The 24,499-nt window shown below is 36.0% G+C and overlaps 1 protein-coding gene and 1 pseudogene across 1 annotated transcript; both read left to right on the top strand.

The window, feature by feature from the left end:
- The first annotated feature begins 1,803 nt into the window (after positions 1 to 1,803).
- On the top strand, positions 1,804 to 4,563 carry LOC18055849 (aldehyde dehydrogenase family 2 member C4). Its single transcript, XM_006451049.2, has 9 exons — positions 1,804 to 1,906; positions 2,383 to 2,525; positions 2,624 to 3,007; positions 3,090 to 3,179; positions 3,273 to 3,446; positions 3,556 to 3,693; positions 3,804 to 3,941; positions 4,037 to 4,098; positions 4,259 to 4,563. The coding sequence occupies exons 1-9, from the start codon at positions 1,804 to 1,806 to the stop codon at positions 4,530 to 4,532; spliced, it is 1,506 nt and encodes a 501-aa protein (XP_006451112.1). The 3' UTR covers positions 4,533 to 4,563.
- Positions 4,564 to 12,953: 8,390 nt separating this feature from the next.
- On the top strand, positions 12,954 to 23,537 carry LOC18055848 (annotated as a pseudogene).
- Positions 23,538 to 24,499: the final 962 nt, after the last annotated feature.

Raw genomic sequence — 24,499 nt, 5'->3', positions numbered from 1 at the left:
TAATATATAAACTTATAACTTCGTAATTAGCTCTACATCAATGATTAATATTTATGAGTTTATTCATTATTTAGCTCTATATTAAAGATTAATATTTATGAACTTATTCAAGAGTCTGCATCTTTGCATTAATAGAGAGTTAGGATACAAACTATGGCTCTTTGAAAAGCTTGAAACATTGTCTGTAGTTCTGGGCTGAATTAATTCAATAAGAAAGAAAGGGGCGCCTGTTCCTGTTTTGACCAGTTAGCTTGCTTGTGTGCTGCTCTTGTTTGTTTTCTTGAGTTTTTGTTTTTCTTTTGATCTCTGTTCCTAAATCTGCTTTATTAATTGAGTGTTAGCCTTAAAGTTCATATATCTAGGCTTGTTCTAAAGGATCTTGGGTGCCAAATTGATCTGAATTAGGGATTAATTGGTTCAACATAAGTAAATGAAATAAATTTTTCTTTTGTTTATTCTATAGTTAGAATCTCCTGATGTCAAAAATTGGTTCTCAAGCAATGTAAATGAGTCTCCTATTTTGGGTACAAGTGATCAATTTGAAAAGAGACACTTAATTTGGAAAGGGAGCCAGAAAAAGTCTGTTGTTGAAGACAGCAACGGAGAGGCAGAAGATAAATTGATCATAATTAGACAAGTTAGAAGTGGAGATGAAAAAGACTGAACAGGACAAAGTGCATTACAGTTTCACAACACAAAATTAAAAAATTCTAAAAATAACGAATAAGGGTCCTACTCTAGCTAGTCATTAGCCGGGAACGGAACGTCCAAGACGTCAGACTTTTCTGTTTTATGGTGTAGCTGATCAAAATTGAAAAGGAGCTAGGCTTATGCTGCTGGTTCACTTCATAATGTTTGTCAAGAACACAAGTCCTTCATTTTTCAATTAATGCGTTTAAAATGAACAAAATATTACCCAACGAAGTCAGAATTAGTGGTCTTGCAGTGGTCGTTACGCACGCACCTCAATAGCGATAGCCCCTAGTCCTCTTAAATCATATTTGTCTCTGAGTAACCATTTTTTTACGGGTCATCAGAAAATAAAATATAATTTAACGATTTCGGAGTACCTCATAAAAGATATTTTTGTATAAAGAGATAAGAGTAGGTAACAAGAAATATTATTAAATATTATATCGTTTCAAATCTCTTAGTTTAAAACATGGCATATAAAATCTCATAATCCTATTTTGGAAGTAGGTACTATAAAAAAATATTAAACTAATAACCTCTATAAATTAATGATATGGAATCATATAAAATCTAATAATCAGAAGAGGTATTAGTTAATTAATAAATAAATAATTTGTTGATCCACATAGTGCATTTCCAATTCAATGAACATACATTTAATCAACTAAAAGTTCATTGTATTTTACCAATCTAACCAATTAATTTAAATTAATTAAAAAATAAATTCAAATTTATTTCAATCTAAGAATTCAACCCACGAACTTTTAGATGCTATAAGAAAAATTAAAACTATATTTTAAATTTCAAGAAAAAAAAACATTAGAGTTATATTTTATTTAAGTAAAATATCATAACAATTTATTTGTTAGTTCAGTGAATTTTTAATTTATAACATGAATATAGTTTTTCAAGGATTTTTCAAGAAAGTATTATCTTATTAATTTATTAAAATTATTAATTTAGCTTATTTGTCAAGTCCGGAATGTAAAAAATTTTATATAACAATATTAATTTATAGAGATTTTACTATAATATTTTAAATATGTTTGAGCCTATAAATAAATTGTGAAATAAGCTCAAGAGGCCATATAATGAGTGAGAGAGTGAGAGATGGCGAGCCTTCGCAATGGAAGCACCAAGTCTTTATTCAAGTTGCGGGAGATCAAGTTCACAAAGCTGTTCATTGACGGAGAATTTGTTGATTCTGTTTCAGGTTTCTCAATCATCTCACTTTCTTAATATTGTTTTTTTTTTCTTTTTTTTGTGGGTTACTTGGCTTCTTTTCATTTATATTATTAATTTTTTGGAGGTCTTTTGGATCTCAGGATTTAAGGAGTTATGGCTTAAAGCGTTTCATAAATTCTTGTGAGCCAAAACAATACAATATTAAATAGAGTCTAAATAGAAGTACTAAAAATATGTCTAACATTTAATAATAAACTGAAATAAGAACTTAGTAAAATTTCGTAGTTGAAATTAATAAGAGCTTGTAACTACCAATTTCGCTACCAATTTTTAGAATCCATGTACTTTATAGTTTACAAGATTATTGCAAGGACGACAGATATATTGTTATATCATCTCTTTCACATATGTACTTGCGCATTTTATTTCGCTTAATTTTTATTTATTTACTAAGTAACCACAACTAACGTTGAGGGGCAAAAAATTAATTAATTTTTCTGACAGGGAGGACGTTTGAGACAATTGACCCTAGAACAGGTGAAGTCATAGCAAGAATTGCAGAAGGAGACAAGGAGGATATTGATCTTGCTGTCAAGGCTGCCCGTCGCGCCTTTGATCATGGTCCATGGCCCCGTTTTTCTGGAGCTGTAAGTAATGAAGTTTAACGTCACTATTTAAAAATTTTCAAATTGCCGATAAAATACCAAAAGCATAACTGTTATGTGTACCTTAAAATTTTAATCAGGAGAGGAGACGGCTAATGTGGAAATTTGCGGACTTAATTGAGGAACATGTAGAGGAATTAGCAGCGTTAGATGCTCTTGATGCCGGCAAAGTATACTTGAGGGCCAAAACCGCGGAAATTCCTGGGGCTGCCGAATTCCTTCGTTTCTTTGCGGGGGCAGCCGATAAAATACACGGAGAGGTTCTGAAAATGTCAAGCGAGTTACAGGGCTACACGTTGCGTGAGCCAGTTGGCGTTGTTGGACACATCATTCCCTGGAATTTTCCTACCACCATGTTTTTCATGAAGGTTAGCCCTGCCTTAGCCGCTGGGTGCACAATGATTGTCAAGCCTGCCGAGCAAACTCCCCTCACTGCTCTTTATTATGCTCATCTTGCCAAGCTGGTAAGTGCCTTCGATTCATTCAGATACACTGATCATCAAACGCTTTATGCAATTGACATGTATAGCTGATCATGTACTTCAGGCTGGGATACCTGATGGAGTGCTCAATGTTGTACCTGGATTTGGACCGACTGCCGGTGCTGCCATTTGCTCGCATATGGACATCGACTATGTGAGATCAAAAATATGAGAAGATTTTGTACGAAAGTGCTTGAAATTCATTTGATACCAGATATTCACAATTTGGTGGTCTCTGTCTTTTCAGGTTTGCTTTACAGGGTCTACGGATGTGGGACGTCTGGTGATGCAGGCAGCAGCAGCAAGCAATTTGAAACAGGTTTCGCTAGAGTTAGGAGGCAAATCACCTCTCCTGATTTTTGATGATGCTGATTTAGATACAGCTGCTGATGTTGCTCTTTTGGGCAACCTGTATAACAAGGTAAAATGTTGTTTATCTTTCTTTCTTTTAACTCATATAATTAATTAATTCAAATCTACTATCGACCAATATGTTCTAACATTTTTCTTTTCTAAATCTTAATTTTTAGGGAGAAATTTGTGTGGCAAGTTCTCGTGTTTTTGTTCAGGAAGGAATCTACGATAAATTTGAGAAGAAGTTGCTTGAAAAGGCAAAAGCTTGGCTAGTTGGTGATCCTTTTGATCCCACTGTTCGTCAAGGACCACAGGTACTATTAATCTGTTAAAGCTTAAGACTAAAATCAGCTAAGTCGTAGCAAGAAAATTCTTACATTGAATTCCGTAAAACATTATTTCTGTGATTCTACGTACGTAACAGATTAGCGAGAGGCACTTCGATAGAATTCTTTCTTACATTGAGCATGGAAAAAGAGAAGGAGCAACCTTGTTAACTGGGGGTAAGCCAATTGGTGACAAGGGATATTATATTGAGCCTACAATTTTCACTAATGTCAAGGTAAACTTTTCTAACAAGTATGTGTATGAGAATCTTGATTACAATGTCATGATCAAAGTTATTTTCTTCAATTATTAATCTTGCAATTTCTACAGGAGGACATGATAATAGCAAAGGAAGAAATATTCGGACCTGTGATGGCATTGATGAAATTCAAGTGAGTGAGAGAATAGCATGTCTGTAGGGAAAAAAAAAGTGCAGAAGTGAAACTCTGCAACCCTCTTTAGGATTCTGATTATTTCGAGATTGAAGTAAGAAAATATTTAATCTCCTTAAAATTCTCAGTGTTCTGATCATTTTTTGGTAAGCGATTGCAGGACTGTTGAGGAGGCGATTAAGAGTGCAAACAATACCCAGTATGGCCTCGCAGCAGGTATTGTAACCAAGGACTTGAACGTGGCTAACACGGTCTCCAGATCAATACGAGCAGGCATTATATGGATCAATTGTTATTTTGGTTTTTCTATGGATTGCCCTTACGGAGGATACAAGATGAGTGGATTTGGTAGGGAATATGGATTGGAGTCTCTATACAAGTATCTCCAAATCAAGTCCGTTGTTACTCCCATTTACAATTCTCCTTGGCTCTGAACTTGCACATGCTTTTTTTTTTAAAAAAAAAAAGTAGTTGGCTGACCAAGGGTCATTTGGTGTTGTGGTTTTTAAACTAATAGAAGTAAAGATTGATTGTGTTTGTTGTTAGGAAATTGGTGGGTGGAGCAGACACGCAGCTAAAATAAAATTGGAAGAAAAATAAAGAACAAGCACAAAAGAGGACACCGGAAATTACGTGGTTCGGCTTTTAGCCTACGTCCACGGGCAAAACAGAAGGAAATATTTTACTAGTGAAAAGGAGTTACAAATATTATAGTATTTTAGCTCACTTCCCAAAATCCCAATACACCCAAACTATTAAATCACTATAACTCTTAAAAACACTCTCTAAATAAAGAAAAGAACTGAAGAACTCGATGATTTACAAATAAAGGGAGCCAGCGTTTTTATAGCCAAAATTGGCTACTGTTCATTTAATATTTAATTATTATTATTATTTTATTAATTTTTCTTTTCTTTTCCTTCTTCGGCCTGGCATCTCTTTTTTTCTTCTCTCTTTCTTCTTTTTCCTTATTTCTTTGGGCGGCGCCAAATTTTTCTTCTTTTGTTTTCTTTGATTCAAAGAATGCAGCAACAGCCGCATTCAAAGCAGGGAATAGTGGTGGGCACCACCTTCTAGAAAAAGTGGTGCTATTTTCCACATTCTCCCACTTGGAGATTAGATTGAGAAGCAATCAATCTCCACACCATCCTTTCTGCTTCGCCATTGTCATGTTGCCTACGTTTCTGCTAGGCCACAAGAGGATCTACTCCAGATAAACTTGTCAGCATTTATTGGCTTGGTCAAAACATCTACTAGGTTCTCCTTGGTATGGATTTTTTGCAAATCCACACTTCCGTCTTCCACTACTTCTCGAATGAAGTGATACTGCACCCCTATGTGCTTTGTCCTGGAATGAAAGGTTGGATTCCTTGCAATGTGCAAGACACTCTGACTATCACAAAACACAGGAATTTTCTGTTGTTTGTGCCCGAGCTCCTCCAATAATCTTTGTATCCAAATAGCTTCCTTGCAAGCTTGTGTAGCTGCCATGTATTCTGCTTCTGTTGTAGATAATGCCACAATGGTCTGCAGTTTCGAAATCCAGCTTACAGCTGCTCCCGCAAGTGTAAACACATAACCAGTAGTGGATTTTCTTTTATCAAGATCTCCTGCAAAATCTGAATCCACATAACCCCTTACAGTAAACTCTGATCCTCCATAACATAATGCAACATCTGAGGTTCCTCTGATGTATCTTAGAATCCTCTTCACAGCTATCCAATGCTCTCCACCAGGATTCGCCATGTATCGACTGACTGCTCCCACTGCTTGTGCAATGTCTGGTCTAGTACATATCATAGCGAACATCAAACTTCCCACTGCTGATGCATACGATACTCGAGGCATCTCCTTCCTCTCTGCTTCATTGCTATGACACATACTTGAGGATAATTTGAAATTAACAAAAAGCGGGGTAGAAATTGACTTACAATCTTGCATGTTGAAGCGTCGCAAGATTTTCTTCAAGTAATTCTTCTGTGAAAGCCAAATCTTCCTGTTATTTCTGTCTCGGTGAATTTGCATCCCTAAAATCTTGTTTGCTGGTCCCAAGTCCTTCATTTCAAACTCCCTAGCCAACTGTGCCTTCAATTCTTGGATTCGATCTTTGTTGGGACCTGCTACCAACATGTCATCCACATACAACAGCAAAATAATGAAATCATTATCTTCAAACCTCTTGTAATATGCACAATGCTCTGAACTGAGTCTGTTGTATCCAAGGCTCATAATGAAGGAATCAAATCTCTTATACCAACACTTCGGCGCCTGTTTGAGACGGTATAGAGATTTGTTTAACCTGCAAACCAAGTTCTCTTTTCCTGTTTCTGCAAAACCTTCTGGTTGGAGCATATATATTTCTTCTTCAAGTTCTCCATGAAGAAATGCAGTTTTCACATCTAAATGCTCTAGATGTAGGTCAAATGTAGCACATATTGCCAAGACTATTCTAACTGTTGTGAGTCGAACCACCGGTGAAAATATCTCGTTGAAGTCAATACCTTCTTTCTGAGCATATTCTTTCACCACCAGTCTCGTACGATACCGCTCCACTTGGTCATTGCCATCACGCTTGATCTTGTAGACCCATTTGTTTCGAATGGCTTTTCTTCCACGTGGTAGTGGTACAAGTTCTCATGTCTTGTTCTTGTGTAGAGCTTCAATTTCTTCCTGCATTGCTGTCATCCACAAAGCAACATCTGAGCTGTTTAAAGTTTCATGAAAAGTTGAAGGCTCTCCATCCTCTATTAGAAGACAGTATGCAACGTTGATCTCTGTGACATACTCTGAGTGCCACATTGGTGGTCGTCTTTCATGAGTTGACCGACGAACTTCTGGAGCCTCGGACTCAACTAGTTCTTGTTCTTCGTGCTCTGGTGCTGCTTCAGAAGAATCTGAATCTTCTAGATTATTTTTCACATATACCGGTATAGTCTCTGACTTTTCTTTTACACTACTATCATCCTCATTTCTCCTTTGCTGTTGATTTTCTATAAAGACAACATCTCTGCTGATGACGATCTTGTGGGCAGTGGGGTCCCACAGACGATACTCCTTTACTCCATCAGCATACCCCAAGAAGATACATCTTCTAGATTTTGGATCCAGCTTTGTTCTTTCTTGGGCATTATACATCACGTATACAGGACATCCAAATGCATGTAGGTAGGAATAATCAGCTGGCTTTCTAGTCCACATCTCCATCGTCGTCTTCAACCCAATAGCTGTAGATGGTGACCGATTTATTATATAACAGGCAGTTTTGGCTGATTCTGCCCAGAATGAATTGGGTAGACCAGCAGTCCTCAACATAGCTCTTATTCTTTCTGTAAGAGTTCTGTTCATCCGCTCCGCCACTCCATTTTGTTGAGGAGTGTATGCCACCGTGAACTGCCTCTGAATACCTTCTTGCTTACAGAAAGCAAGAAACTCTCCGTCTGTATATTCTCCACTATTATCCGTCCTCAAGCACTTAATCTTTTTACCAGATTCAAGTTCCACCCGCGCTTTGTATTCTTTAAACACTAGAAATACATCTGACTTTTTCTTAATTGGATACACCCAACATCTTCTGGAATAATCATCAATGAAAGTCACCATGTACTTTACACCTCCCATGGATATATCCGGTGATTCCCAAACATCAGAATGAATCAAGTCTAGAATGCATTTACTTCTAGCAATAAATCTACTGAATTTTAATCTATGCTGCTTACTTGTAACACAATGCTCGCAAAATGGTAAACTTACCGAATTGAGCCCTGGAAGTAATTTTTGCTCAGAAAGAATCTTCAAACTTTGTTCTAACATGTGGCCAAGTTTGAGATGCCACATCATCGTTGACTCTTCTCCATTTGATGCGACACACTCATCAGCCTCCTGTAGTGTTTCTCTTTTAAGCATGAATAGATTAGCACCGATCTTTTCTGCCTTCATCAATACAAGCTCTCCTTTAACGATCTTCATAATTTCATTCTCTACATGAGTTTTGCACCCATGATTGTCTATTTGTCCCAAAGACAATAGATTTTTCTTCAGGCCATTAACATGTCGTACCTCCCCAATTGTGCGAATTATACCATCAAACATTTTTATTTTAATAGTACCAATACCAGCGATCTCCAAAGCATGATCATCTCCCATATATACAGATCCTCCTGAGATAGGTTCATATGTGTGGAACCATTCTCTCCGAGAGGTCATGTGCCAGGTAGCTCCTAAGTCTATAAGCCAGACATCAGACAGTCATTTTCTGCCTTCTAAAACAGTTGTTGCCTCGCTGTAAAGTATTTCGCCATCATCCGAGGTACTTGCTACACAACCCTCAGCATTTGATGACTTAGGTTCTTTACCCACTCTTCTCTTCTGGTTACTCCAGCACTCCTTTTTGACGTGCCCTTTCTTACCACAGTTGTAGCATTTAACATTCTTCTTACTTCTGAATTTTGATCTACCATGATTTTGACTCCCACTGGGGCCACGTTCCGTTGATCTCCCTTTCATCACCGATAGCGCCTCCACTTGCTGCGAACTTGCTTGTCTGTTTTCCTTATTTTTCCGCCTGCTCTCCTCATTTAATATGGAGGCTGCAACATCGTCGAAAACTAGACTGTCCGCTGGATTGTTGTTTGTCAGGTTGATGATGAGTTGATCATATGAATCTGGTAGACTTTGAAGTAGAAGCTCTGCACATTCATTTTCCTTTATATTATGACCCAACGTTGTGAGTTGTGAAAATAGAGTCTTCAAGGTGTTGATGTGGTCGGCCACCATTGTAGATTCCGTCATTCGAAGAGTATAAAGTTTCCTTTTCAAGAAGATTTTGTTGTGTAGTGATTTGGCCTTATACAATTTTGTAAGAGTATCACATATTTCCTTCCCTGTATTTTTCTCTGCCACACTGGATAATACTCCATCTGCAAGTGCCAAGTGTAGATCAGAAATGGCGTTGCCATCTATCTCGTTCCACTTGTCATTAGTTATCTCAATGGGCCTTTCTCAAATTGCTGCCAAGCAATTATTTTTCCTCAATACAGCGTTCATCTTCATTTTCCACAACGAAAAATTATTTCCATTAAACTTTTCAATTTCATACTTTGCCGCCATTTTGTTGATAAATAACGCACACAAGCTAGTGTACCACCTTGAATAGTTGTGAGTATGTGTGAGAATGCACACCAGGAAAGTTCCCAGGAAAGACTGGAGGGGTCACAATGGTCCCACTTAAAACCCAGACTCCTTAAATTCTTATCGCCTTTGTGACAGAACTTTCCTCGACATGTACAAAACCACACAGTTACTTTACTCACACCACTATTCCCTGCTTTGCACCGCAAGATTCTTGGATCGCTCTCACCATTTCACGTGAATAGTACCATATACGTAAATAGTATCGTATATGTCAACAGTACCGTATACGTGAATAGTATCGTATACGTGAACAGTGCCGTATACGTGAATAGTACCCCTTACGTGAACAGTACCCAACTCCAAAAATACAACAAATAGCTCTGATACCATTGTTAGGAAATTGGTGGGTGGAGCAGACACGCAGCTAAAATAAAATTGAAAGAAAAATAAAGAACAAGCACAAAAGAGGACACCGGAAATTACGTGGTTCGGGCAAAACAGAAGGAAATATTTTACTAGTGAAAAGGAGTTACAAGTATTGTAGTATTTTAGCTCACTTCCCAAAATCCCAATACACCCAAACTCTCAAATCACTATAACTCTTAAAAACACTCTCTAAATAAAGAAAAGAACTGAAGAACTTGATGATTTACAAATGAAGGGAGCCAGCGTTTTTATAGCCAAAATTGGCTACTGTTCATTTAATATTTAATTATTATTATTATTTTATTAATTTTTATTTTCTTTTCCTTCTTCGGCCCGGCATCTCTTTTTTTCTTCTCTCTTTCTTCTTTTTCCTTATTTCTTTGGGCGGCGCCAAATTTTTCTTCTTTTGTTTTCTTTGATTCAAAGAATGCAGCAACAGCCGCATTCAAAGCAGGGAATAGTGGTGGGCACCACCTTCTAGAAAATGTGGTGCTATTTTCCACATTTGTCTTCTAAAATTTAGAAGATACACATGAATATATGTATCAAATCATCATGCAATAATATTAATTCCTTTATATTTAGAAGCTAAATATCAAATATCTATCATATATGTATCAAATATATGAAATAAAAATTGATTAGATGACTTTCAAGATATAAAAAGAACTTAAACTTTATTTTTAATAGATGATTGAAGTAGATGACGTATATAATTATTTAGTATTTTGATTAATCTCAGATTCAAATGGCATTAATTTTTACACGTGTTGCAATAATTTTTTCGTTTATATTTTGGCAACCCCCAAATCCAATTGCTAGTTTCGCCCTTGGGCGGTAGGTTGCTATTGGTCTATAAGCCGTTGATGATGAATAGATTTTGATCTTGAGGTGCCATATTAAATTGTTATTGGTAATTTGATGTAAATATATCGAGTTTAAAACGTGTACGAAAAGAAATACCACATTTAAATGAATGCCATTTAGTGATTTCATATTGATCTTAATGAGTATGTGAAAAAATTTATCCAAAAATAAGTTCATCTATAATAATTAAAGTTATAGTCAACATACAAAATTTGTAAATCAATTGATGTGGCGCAATTATAAATTTACCATTTGAATGAAAAATGATAAGACTCATCAATAACTAATTATCACATAAATTAATGAGATATTATCACATTGTTAGTCGTATATATAAATATGTTATACATGGATTAAGATCCTCTCCTGATCTAATCTTCATATGAGCAAATTATGTTAATATGATTGGTGGTTAATAAATTAAAAGGAAATATAGTTAAATCCTAATAATCCACTAACATTAAAATACAGTGGGCACAAGATCTGTAAAATATCAGGAGTGCTCAGATCATAAAATGATCATGATCCGTTATACAGACCTTCTATAACCTTTGTAAGTCTTGCATGACTGTGATAATTAATATAAATTAATTATGGCAAGCATTAATTTTTTGTAAGCCTCTCCTAAAGAAGTAACTATATCAATTTTAGATAATAAAAAATTAGTTAAAAATAGATTATACACACACACACACACACACTCACACACAATTGCATATATTTAGGGGCAAAATTACATTGAAATAGAGTTAGCGCCTATTTGGTATTGCTTATCTAATGGCTATGAACATAAGCTCTTTTTAGGTTTTTCGTTTATTGTTTGGTTGTTTTTTTAATAGAGTTTTTAAAAAATAAATAAGTTATTATGCCTCTATTAGAAAATCTTAAATTTTATGCTTTCGAGAGTAGAGGTTGAAAAACTTTTTTAAAATATCGTTTACTTAATTGACAATTTTATTTCACTCCTTCCATGACATAACTTTAAAAACTTTACTTATTAAAGTAATTTTATAATTTTTAATAAAAAAATTTATCGACAACCAAACAATTACAATTTTTTGAGTAAAAACTCTACCAACAAAAGCTCCACCTAAATAAGTTTTGTTTGAAAAACTATATCAAACGAATCCTTAATTACCCTTCTTTTATCTTATTATGAACCAATTACATTGCAACAGTCATTTATTTTAAAAATAGAAGGACAAGATTTTTAAGTTTAACACATTAGTCCTGCAAACACAAGTTTTCTATTGCAGTTTTGGGGATATAATTTGCAATTTTATTTACAAAAATACCATTTTACTAAGTTTACAAAACTGCCATTGCTATTTTTACAAGTTTTGCTATCACAGCCCGACCCGAGCACAAGACAAAGTAAAGCTACAAATAAAAATCAATAGAAAAAAAGTATACGTTCATTCGGCTGAAAAAAAAAAATTATACCAAAATGGTTAAGAATGCATGTTTGATAAAAAAACAAATAAAGACAATAACATACTTAGATGTTAAAAAAAAATCTAGAAAATCTTTAACATAACCTACTCTAAGATATGGAATTTCCCAATTTATCAAAGCCTAACAAAAAGTTATATAGACTTCTTGTAATTCAAAATAATTATCTTCAGACACAACTCATTTAATATTATAAAATATACATGTCTACTAATATTTTATACATTTACACTATTGATGTTCTAAATTAATATACAATTTTATAAATGATACAATATGTATATTTTTATCCTTTAAAAAAATCATGTCTAATATTTGAGTTTTTATGACAAGAATATAATTGAAAAAAAAAATCATATTTACATTTATCATCAATTATGTTTAGTAAATAATATACATAGTTTAACTATGTTGATAAATGTAATAATGTCATTTTAATTGTTAAACTAGTTCAATAGAGTAAATAATTTAAAATATCTTGGATTTAACATTTCGAAAGCTTAAAACTTTTGGCTGTTCTAATTTACTATAAACGACAAGGACTTTTAGTGTTAATAATCTAATATGCACATCCAGCCATTATACTACTCTTGCGTTAAAAAAAAAATTTATATTAGAAATGGGGTCTTATTAAATTTGAAGCAGCTTATGTTAGTCTATAAGTAATTTTCTTTTTTTTTTTGATAACATAATTATTATCAACCGAATGATAAGAAGGTCATGAAAAAATACTCCTAGTAGGTTGATGCAAGTTACATTTGATGTATCGGCTCTGCCTTAAAAATGATATCTTTTCAAATCTTTTAGTTAAATAATAGTGCAAACTCTCATAATTTAGTTTGGAAGTAGGCACTAATAGCAAATTAATAATATTTAAATGAACAACGTGCCTAGATATAAATTAAATAAATTGTGTAGTGAGCATATATACCAGACACAGCATAAAGGGGCCATAGTGAGAGACAGAGAAAAAGAGAGAGATGGCGGGCCTTAGCAATAATGGAAGCTCCGAGCAGTCTTTTTTCAAGATGCCGGAGATCAAGTTCACGAAGCTGTTTATTAACGGAGAATTCGTTGATGCTGTTTCAGGTTTTTATTTAATTTCTTAATCATCTCTCCTCTAACATATTGTTTGTTCAATTTTGTTTAGTTGGTTTCAATATTTCAACTTTAATCAGCTTATCAACTTGGGCTTCTGTTCATTTTTGTTTCAGGTTTTTTAACCCAGCTACAAACTAAAATATTTTTTCAATAAACATTATTTATCGAGACTACTATGAATATTTTTAGTTGAATATATGAATTTTTGTTATGACCGAATATAAACATTATTAATTTTACTAAAAGTATAAAAAAAATATGTTAAGAATTAAAATGAATATTACTTTTTTATTAAGGCTTATATTTTTTAAAAATTAGCAGGCCTCAAAGAAATTTTCAAGGCTCAGGTTGGCTTTCTCATAGCTTCATCACTAATAGGGTTGTCAAAAATATTCGCCTGCACCTGGACCCGGGCAATTCGGGCTGGGCAATCATGAGGTTGGGCCAAACCCAGACTTTACTTGATGAGGCTGGGGTCTAGTTCGAACTTAGAGCTTATGAAAAAAAATATAAATAATTATATTTATTTGGTCTATCTGTTACATATATTTAAAATTTTAATTATTTAAAGTTCATATTTTCAAGCCCAATTTTATTAAAATAAAATTTAAGATCAGAAAATTATGAAATAAGTTAAAAATATACGTATATAATATTATAAAATTTAAAATCTAAATTTTTTAAGCCTCAATAAAAGAAACTCGTCTTAGTGCTGTGCTTTTTAGACCCATCCCAAGTGTTCAAAAAATATACTTAGACCAAATTTGGGCATTGCTATATCTAGGATCGACCTAGGTTTTTGCTATCCATACCTCTAAAAATATTAATCATATAAGAGATAAACTAAAGGAGCTTATCTTAATCGAGTAATTTTCAAGTAGTTTTATTCGGCTAATCACCTGAGTTCAAATCCTGGAGAGATAGGGACAAAAAAATTAATTTTGACTTTCGCTATTCCCCTTCCTAGAAAAAAAAAAAAAAAAAAGGCTATGGGAGTCCACGTGCCAATTGTTTAATTTCTTGGCTAGCATATTGTTATGGGCTGCTCAAATTTGACAAATCCAAAATATGCTATCTTTGCTTGTGTTTTGAAGCATCCATTTCTAGCATAGTCTTTACTTGTACAGATCCTGGAAGCCTCTAAATATTGCTAGATTATTGTAACATGTAGGCAGGATATTGTGAAAATGAGAGCTCTTTAAGCCATGAAAACTCTTGAGATCAGAAAACTCTAGAACATTGTCGATCTCGGCATGCCTCCCTGTAGGTATAAATGGGCTTGTCACTTAACATTTCAAGCAAGAGCCAACTTGTGAACAACTTCTCAAAGCTCCATTATGCACTCATCTTATGACTACAAACTCTGTTTGGCTTAATTACCCTCTCTTGCTCTTTCGCAAGCATTTTAGTTTAACTAATCGACAAGCTTAAAGTTTATTTAATAATGTGCCAGTAAAAGTTGCTTGAGTACCACATGAATGCGCTGCATAAATACTCATGTCATGAAAATATGCTGCTTCGTTTGAGTAGTTAAATACTCAATCACGATGCTTTGGATGGGCACTAGTTACTACTGGTTAGGAAGTTAGAACAAATGGTTGTATTTAATTAGAGGTTCATGCATTCAGGACTTTGATTCAAACTCAATTGTAAATAAAATCAATAGCTTCGAAGTTTATGAAGATTTATTTTTCTCACTTCAGTACGATCTCACACCTGCGTCTCAATCAATCAGGCTAATAGAACGGGGACAAGCTCTAAATTATTTAACACATTATTGGCATGAAGCCAAGCAGCCGACGGGCCGAGTCCAGAAAGCGTTTGATGTGTTTTGAAAAGAGCACAGCTATTTAGATTTTTAAAAAAAACAAAAACAAAAATTTTGATAAAAATAACTACACAATTAAGTCAAATTTACTCAATTCAATATTATAATCCCGACTGGGTGTATCCACTATTTTTAACTTTTTGTCAATTTTTAGTTCACTTAACATTTTCATTTTGAAGTACACAAATAATACCTTTCTGGCTTCTAAATTTTGGTAGTATCGAAGTAATATTTTTTGGGCATGTCAATAATATTTTTTGAGTAAGCCTTTTGACACCCTTCAAAATCCTCATAAAATATTTTTTAAATTAAAATTATTTAAATAACCTAATACAAATTAATTCATTTCTTATTTTGAATGAAAATCCAATTAAGCACTTAGATAAATTATTATTTTAATAAATTTTTACACACATCCCATTTTATTGTTTATATATATAATCTTAATTGAAATTTTCTTTTGTGAAAGTTATAAAAGTTTAGAGTTATGAAAATAGAAATTATATGGTAAGAAGAAAAAAATTTAGGATAAATTTAATATTTTAGGATTTATATGTAATTTGAAAAAATATTTTTTTAGGGTAGAATTTCATAGGAAGACCGTTAATTTTAATATATGGATTGGTACTTATTACTTAAACTGATGGTATTTTAGGAAATAAATTGAAAAGAGATTTTTTAAGTATTTTTAGAGTAGTGTTAAGAGCCGTAAATGCTATGTTTAACCTTTTTTAAAAAATAAGAGAATCTCCTTATCTATTTCGTCAAACATGGGAAAAGAAGTTGTATTTTTTCACAAAACAATATTACTCTCCAGCGGTACTATGTTACATTACTTATGCATCATATGCATCATCATCGTTCAGATGCATGCTTGCACATTTTTTTGGGCTTAATTTAATCATTTCCGAAGTATATATAAAAATACTCTAGAGGGAGAAACAATCAATTAATTTCTCTAATAGGGAAAACATTCGAGACAATTGATCCAAGAACCGGAGAAGCAATAGCGAGAATCGCAGAGGGAGACAAAGAGGACATTGATAATGCTGTCAAGGCTGCCCGTCACGCCTTTGATCATGGTCCATGGCCACGTTTTTCTGGAGCTGTAAGTAATTAAATTCAACTTCATTATTCCGAAGCTTCATGAAATTGCTTTTAAGAGTACCAAAAGCATAATATTAATCTACTACGTGTAACTTAAAATTGTGATCAGCAAAGGAGAAGGATAATGTTGAAATTTGCGGACATAATTGAGGAACATTTAGAAGAATTAGCCGTACTGGAAGCTCTTGATGCTGGCAAATTGCACAGCTGGGCCAAAGCCGTGGACGTTCCTGCAGTGGCCGAAAACGTTCGCTACTTCGCGGGTGCTGCAGATAAAATACACGGAGAGGTGCTGAAAATGTCACGTGAGTTGCAAGCCTACACATTGCGTGAGCCCATTGGCGTTGTTGGACACATAGTTCCCTGGAATTTTCCTACATTCATATTTTTCATGAAGGTTAGCCCAACCTTGGCCGCTGGCTGCACAATGGTTGTCAAGCCTGCTGAGCAAACTCCCCTTACTGCTCTTTATTGTGCTCATCTTGCAAAACTGGTAGGCCTCTGCGTTTATTTTTTTCTTAGATTCTGATGCATTGGTTATAGAACTCGTTATGCAATTGACATGGCACATATGTCACAGGCTGGTATACCTGATGGAGTGCTTAATGTTGTACCTGGATTTGGACCGACTGCCGGTGCTGCCATTGCCTCACATATGGACATTGACAAAGTAAGACCCCAATAAAAGAAAATTGTAGCAAAGTGCTTTCTTCAGTATGAATCTGGATTTTCAATTCGGTGGTCTTAGTTTTTTTCCAGGTCAGTTTTACGGGGTCAACGGATGTTGGACGTCTGGTGATACAGGCTGCATCAACAAGCAATCTGAAGCCAGTTTCACTAGAATTAGGAGGCAAATCACCTCTCTTGATTTTCGATGATGCTGATGTAAATACAGCTGCAGACACAGCTCTTCTTGGCAACCTGTTTAACAAGGTCAAAAATATCACTCTTTTTTTTGTTAAATCAGTTATTATGATTAACTAGTTGGATATGTAATCAAGTATGTTCAAACATTTTTTATGTTAATTTTTAGGGAGAAATTTGTGTGGCAAGTTCCCGTGTTTATTGTCAAATAAAGTGGCCATCTAGATGGTCTAAAGCAGCCATCTAGACGGTCAGCATCAATGTTGTTCAAAGAAGAAGAATTTTGCAGCAAATTGGAAAAGAAAAGGAGCACACGGGTTTGACATTTGAAAGAAGAAAAAAAAGAAGGTAAAAATAATATAGAATTGATGCATAGTGCCAAAGCTTTCTTTATAAATAGAAACGAAGAGAATGAGCAAAGACATTCCATTCAGAGAGCAATTTAGGGAGTTGAGAGAGAGTTTAAGAGCTTGCATTTATAAGCTCTTGTTACAGTGATTGAGAGAGTTTGGATGTATTGGGGTTTTTTGGGAAGTGAGCTAAAATAGTACAATACTTGTAACTCCTTTTCACTAGTAAAATATTTCCTTCTGTCTTCGCCCGTGGATGTAGGCTAAAAGCCGAACCACGTAATTTCTGGTGTCCTCTTTTGTGCTTGTTCTTTATTTTCTTACAATTTCAACTTAGCTGCGCGTTTGCTTCACCCACTAATTTTCTAACAATGGTATCAGAGCTATTGGTTGTATTTTTTGGAGTCGGGAACTGTTCACGTAAGGGGTACTATCACGTATACGGCACTATTCACGTATACGGCGCTATTCACGTATACGGTACTATTCATGTGAAACGGTGGAAGCGATCCAAGAATTTGGCGGTGCAAAGCAGGGAATAGTGGTGTGAGTAGAGCAACTGTGTGGTTTTGTACATGTCTAGGAAAGTTCTGTCACAAAGGCGATAAGAGCTTAAGGAGTCTGGGTTTTAAGTGAGACCATTGTGACCCCTCCAGTCTTTTCTAGGAACTTTCCTGGTGTGCATTCTCACACATACTCACAACTATTCAAGGTGGTATACTAGCTTGTGTGTAGTATTTATCAACAAAATGGCGGCAAAGTATGAAATTGAGAAACTTAATGGAAATAATTTTTCGTTGTGGAAAATGAAGATGAAAGTTGTATTGAGGAAAAATAATTGCTTGGCAGCAATTGGAGAAAGGCCCATGGAGATAACTGATGACAAGTGGAACAAGATAGATGACAATGCCATTTCTGATCTACACTTGGCACTTGCAGACGGAGTATTATCCAGTGTGGCAGAGACAAATACAGCGAAGGAAATTTGGGATACTCTTACAAAATTGTACAAGGCCAAGTCACTACACAACAAAATCTTCTTGAAGAGAAAACTCTATACTCTTCGAATGACGGAATCTATAATGGTGACCGACCACATCAACACCTTGGAGACTCTATTTTCACAACTCACAACGTTGGGTCATAATATAGAGGAAAATGAACGTGCAGAGCTTCTATTTCAAAGTCTACCAGATTCATATGATCAACTCATCATTAACCTAACGAACAACAATCCAGCGGACAGTCTAGTTTTCGACAATGTTGCAGCCTCCGTATTAAATGAGGAGAGCAGGCGGAAAAATAAGGAAAACAGACAAGCAAGTTCGCAGCAAGCGGAGGCGCTATCAGTGACGAGAGGGAGATCAACGGAACGTGGCCCCAGCGGGAGTCAAAATCATGGTAGATCAAAATCCAGAAGTAAGAAGAATGTTAAATGCTACAACTGTGGCAAGAAAGGGCACGTCAAGAAAGAGTGTTGGAGTAACCAGAAGAGAAAAGAGGGCAAAGAACCTGTGTCATCAAATGCTCAAGGGTGTGTAGCAAGTACCTCAAATGATGGCGAAATTCTCTACAGCGAAGCAACAACTGTTTCAGAAGGTAGAAAATAACTTTCTGATGTCTGGCTTATAGACTCAGGAGCTACCTGGCACATGACCTCTAGGAGAGAATGGTTCCACACATATGAACATATCTCGGGAGGATCTGTATATATGGGTAACGATCATGCCTTGGAGATCGCTGGTATTGGTACTATCAAAATAAAAATGTTTGATGGTACAATTCGCACAATTGGGGAGGTACGACATGTCAACGGCTAGAAGAAAAATCTATTGTCTTTGGGACAAATAGATAGTCATGGGTACAAAACTAATGTGGAGAATAGAATTATGAAGATTGTTAAAGGAGCGCTTGTATTAATAAAGGCAGAAAAGATCGGTGCTAATTTATTTATGCTTAAAGGAGAAACACTACAGGAGGCTGATGCGTGTGTCGCGTCAAATGGAGAAGAATCAACGATGATGTGGCATCTTAAACTTGGCCACATGTCAGAACAAGGCTTGAAGATTCTCTCTGAGCGAAAATTGCTTCCGGGGCTTAAATCGGTAAGTTTACCATTTTGCGAGCATTGTGTTACAAGTAAGCAGCATAGATTAAAATTCAGTAGATCTATTGCTAGAAGTAAATGCATTCTAGACTTGATTCATTCTGATGTTTGGAAATCACCGGATATATCCATGGGAGGTGCAAAGTACATGTTGACTTTCATTGATGACTACTCCAGAAGATGTTGGGTGTATCCAATTAAGAAAAAGTCAGATGTATTTCCAGTGTTTAAAGAATACAAAGCGCGGGTGGGACGTGAATCTGGTAAAAAGATCAAGTGCTTGAGGACGGATAATGGTGGAGAGTATACAGACGGCGAGTTTCTTACTTTCTGTAAGCAAGAAGGTATTCAGAGGCAGTTCACAGTGGCATATACTCCTCAACAAAATGGAGTGGCAAAGCGGATGAACAGAACTCTTACAGAACGGATAAGAGCTATGTTGAGGACTGCTGGTCTACCCAATTCATTCTGGGCAGAAGCAGCCAAAACTGCTTGTTATATAGTAAATCGGTCGCCATCTACAGCTATTGGGTTGAAGACGGCGATGGAAATGTGGACTGGAAAGCCAACTGATTATTCCTACCTACATGCATTTGGATGTCCTGTGTACGTGATGTACAATGCCTAAGAAAGAACAAAGCTGGATCCAAAATCTAAAAGATGTATCTTCTTGGGGGATGCTGATGGAGTAAAAGGGTATCGTCTGTGGGACCCCACTGCCCACAAGATCGTCATAAGCAGAGATGTTATATTTATAAAAGATCAACTGCAAATGAAAGATAAAGATGATAGCACTGTAAAAGAAAAGTCAGAGACTGTGCCGGTATATGTAGAAAATAATCCAGAAGATTCAGATTCTTCGGAAGCAGCACCAGAGCATGAGGAACAAGAACCAGTCGAGTCCGAGGCTCCAGAAGTTCGTCGGTCAACTCGTGAGAGACGACCGCCAACGTGGCACTCGGAGTATGTCACAGAGATCAACGTTGCATACTGTCTTCTAACAGAGGATGGAGAGCATTCAACTTTCCATGAAACTTTAAACATCTCAGATGTTACTTTGTGGATGACAGCAATGTAGGAAGAAATTGAAGCTCTACACAAGAACAAAACATGGGAACTTGTACCACTACCACGTGGAAGAAAAGCCATTGGAAACAAATGGGTCTACAAGATCAAACGTGATGGTAATGACCAAGTGGAGCGGTATCGTGCGAGATTGGTGGTGAAAGGATATGTTCAGAAAGAAGGTATTGACTTCAACGAGATATTTTCTTCGGTGGTTCGACTCATAACAGTCAGAGTAGTCTTGGCGATGTGTGCTACATTTGACTTACATCTTGAGCAGTTGGATGTGAAAACTGCATTTCTTCATGGAGAACTTGAAGAAGAAATATATATGCTCCAACCATAAGGTTTTGCAGAAAAAGGAAAGGAGAACTTGGTTTACAGGTTGAACAAATCTCTATACGGTCTCAAACAGGCGCCGAGGTATTGGTATAAGAGATTTGATTCCTTCATCATGAGCCTTGGATACAACAGACTCAGTTCAGACCATTGTGCATATTATAAGAGGTTTGAAGATAATGATTTCATTATTTTGCTGTTGTATGTGGATGACATGTTAATAGCAGGTCCCAACAAAGATCGAATCCAAGAATTGAAGGCACAGTTAGCTAAGGAGTTTGAAATGAAGGACTTGGGACCAGCAAACAAGATTCTAGGGATGCAAATTCACCGAGACAGAAATAACAGGAAGATTTGGCTTTCGCAGAAGAATTACTTGAAGAAAATCTTACGACGCTTCAACATGCAAGATTGTAAGTCAATTTCTACCCCACTTCCTGTTAATTTCAAATTATCCTCCAGTATGTGTCCTAGTAATGAAGCAGAGAGGAAAGAGATGTCTCGAGTACCGTATGCATCAGCAGTGGGAAGTTTAATGTTCACTATGATATGTACAAGACCGGACATTGCACAAGCAGTGGGAGCAGTCAGTCGATATATGGCGAATCCTGGTGGAGAGCATTGGATAGCTGTGAAGAGGATTCTGAGATACATCAGAGGAACCTCAGATGTTGCATTATGTTATGAAGAATCAGAGTTTACTGTTAGAGGCTATGTAGATTCAGATTTTGCAGGAGACCTTGATAAAAGGAAATCCACTACTGGTTATGTGTTTACACTTGCGGGAGCAGCTGTAAACTGGGTTTCGAAACTGCAGACCGTTGTGGCTTTATCTACAACAGAAGCAGAGTACATGGCAGCTACACAAGCTTGCAAGGAAGCTATTTGGATACAAAGGTTATTGGAGGAGCTCGGGCACGGACAAGAGAAAATATCTGTATTTTGTGACAGTCAGAGTGCCTTGCACATTGCAAGGAATCCAGCCTTTCATTCCAAGACAAAGCACATAGGAGTCCAGTATCACTTCGTTCATGAAGTAGTGGAAGATGGAAATGTGGATTTGTAGAAAATCCATACCAAAGAGAACCTAGCAGATGTTTTGACCAAGCCGATAAATACTGATAAGTTTGTCTGGAGTAGATCCTCTTGTGGCCTAGCAGCAACGTAGGCAACATGATTATGGCGAAGCAGAAAGGATGATGTGGAGATTGATTGATTCTCAATCTAATCTCCAAGTGGGAGAAATGTCAAATAAAGTGGCCATCTAGATGGTCTAAAGCAGCCATCTAGACGGTCAGCATCAATGTTATTCAAAGAAGAAGAATTTTGCAGCAAATTGGAAAAGAAAAGGAGCACACGGGTTTGACATTTGAAAGAAGAAAAAAAAGAAGGTAAAAATAATATAGAATTGATGCATAGTGCCAAAGCTTTCTCTATAAATAGAAACGAAGAGAATGAGCAAAGACATTCCATTCAGAGAGCAATTTAGGGAGTTGAGAGAGAGTTTAAGAGCTTGCATTTATAAGCTCTTGTTACAGTGATTGAGAGAGTTTGGATGTATTGGAGTTTTTTGGGAAGTGAGCTAAAATAGTACAATACTTGTAACTCCTTTTCACTAGTAAAATATTTCCTTCTATCGCCCGTGGATGTAGGCTAAAAGCCGAACCACGTAATTTCTGGTGTCCTCTTTTGTGCTTGTTCTTTATTTTCTTACAATTTCAACTTAGCTGCGCGTTTGCTTCACCCACCAATTTCCTAACATTTATGTTCAAGAAGGAATTTATGATGAATTTGAAAAGAAGTTGGTGGAAAAGGCAAAAGCTTGGGTGGTTGGTGATCCTTTTGATCCTGCTGTTAATCAAGGACCACAGGTATTGATTAACCCATTTATTTAAAGCTTATGACTTAAATCAGCTAGTGGTATAAAATTGCAATATAATATTTTAGATGACATGGTAGTAGAACACCATAAATGCAATGCAATGCTGCAAACATTACAATCAAATTTGTCAGACCAGAAAAAGATTTCTGTAAATATATTTTTGTGGCTATGTTAACAGATTAACAAGAAGCAGTTCGATAGAATTCTGTCTTACATTGAGAGTGGCAAAAAGGAAAGAGCCACAGTGTTAACTGGGGGCAAGACTGTGGGTTAGAAGGGATACTACATTGAGCCTACAATTTTCACAAATGTTAAGGTAAAATTTTCTAGCAAGTACACAGAAATATTGATTACATCGTCAAGATTGAACTTATATCCTCCAATTATTGTTAATCTTACAACTTGTACAGGAGGACATGTTAATAGCAAAGGATGAAATTTTCGGACCCGTGATGGTGTTGATGAAATTCAAGTGAGTATTTGTAGCTAGTCTTTTTTTTTTTTTTTTGTTAATCTTCAACTGAAGAATTGACATTGCTTTCTTCTCAATAATTGGACTATGATTAACCCTACTTTTAATAAAATTTTACATAATACACATGCCTTCAATTTCTCAATATTCTGATCAGTTCTTGCAAAGCAATTGCAGGACTGTTTAGGAGGCGATTAAGAGCGCCAACAATAGAAGATATGGCCTAGCGGCATGCATTATAACTAATGACTTGAACACAGCCAACACCGTATCTAGATCAATAAGAGCAGGCATCATATGGGCCAATTGTTATTTGGCTTTTGATAACGACTGCCCTTATGGAGGATACAATATGAGTGGATTCGGTAGACTGTGGACTGGATTCTCTTCATAAGTACCTCCACGTCAAGTCCGTTGTTACTCCCATTCACAATTCCCCTTGGCTCTAAATTACTGGGCTTCCAAACTGTAGTGCTTAGGAGTGGTTAATTACTTCAATCAACTCTAAACACTTCCCAAGATCACAATCAAACAAACAAGATGCACCAAGAATCAATCCAGCAGAATACACACAGATTATAAGAACTGAAAAATTAAAGAAAAGAACAAGAATTAACGTGGTTCAGCTAGCTTCAGTCTAGCTTACATCCACGGGAGAAACAGAACCCATTTGTATTGATTGTTCAAAGAAGTTACAAAGAGTTTACAAGCTAACTACAGAGTCTCACAAGAAGCCGTTTTCTTTCAGTCTTCTCAACTCACAATAGCTCTCATTTTTTTCCTCCTTTCTGTTACCAGAATCAGCTGTATATAACAGCTCTTTAACGAATCAGCAACCAACCCAGAAAACCACGTGACAGGCATGTGAGTTAACTGATCTTAACGAACCAAGAAAGCAACTTATCCGTTCACGTGAAACTCTCGTGTATCACTTAACCAAAACGACCTTCATATATGTCGTTCCAGGAGATACGAGTTTGACTTTCCAAAACGCAGCTTCAGCTGATGTTTCCACCAACAGATTTGCTTCACATCACAACAATTCTCCACCTTGAACAAATCACTCCCTGATCCTGATTTCTCCAACCTGAGTATTTAGAATTCACTCAGCCCAGCTTTGTCCAAGCAACTCTTGAACTTAGCTGTAGTTACAACCTTAGTAAGCATGTCAGCAGGATTATCATCTGTATGCACTTTCACCATGCTAATCACACCTTTAGAGATCACATTTTTGATAAAATGTAACTTGATATCTATGTGTTTAGTTTTTTCATGGTGAGCTAGGTTCTTACTCAAGTAAATTGCACTTGAGCTGTCACAATGAACTTCCACAGCCTCCTGCTTCATCCCTAGTTCTATTATCAACCCTCTCAGCCACAGAGCTTCCTTGACAGCTTCTGTTGCAGCAGTA

The sequence above is a fragment of the Citrus clementina genome, unplaced genomic scaffold (assembly GCF_000493195.1).
Source record: "Citrus clementina cultivar Clemenules unplaced genomic scaffold, Citrus_clementina_v1.0 scaffold_1, whole genome shotgun sequence".
Lineage (NCBI taxonomy): Eukaryota > Viridiplantae > Streptophyta > Magnoliopsida > Sapindales > Rutaceae > Citrus > Citrus x clementina.
This window is presented reverse-complemented; position numbering and strand designations above follow the sequence as displayed.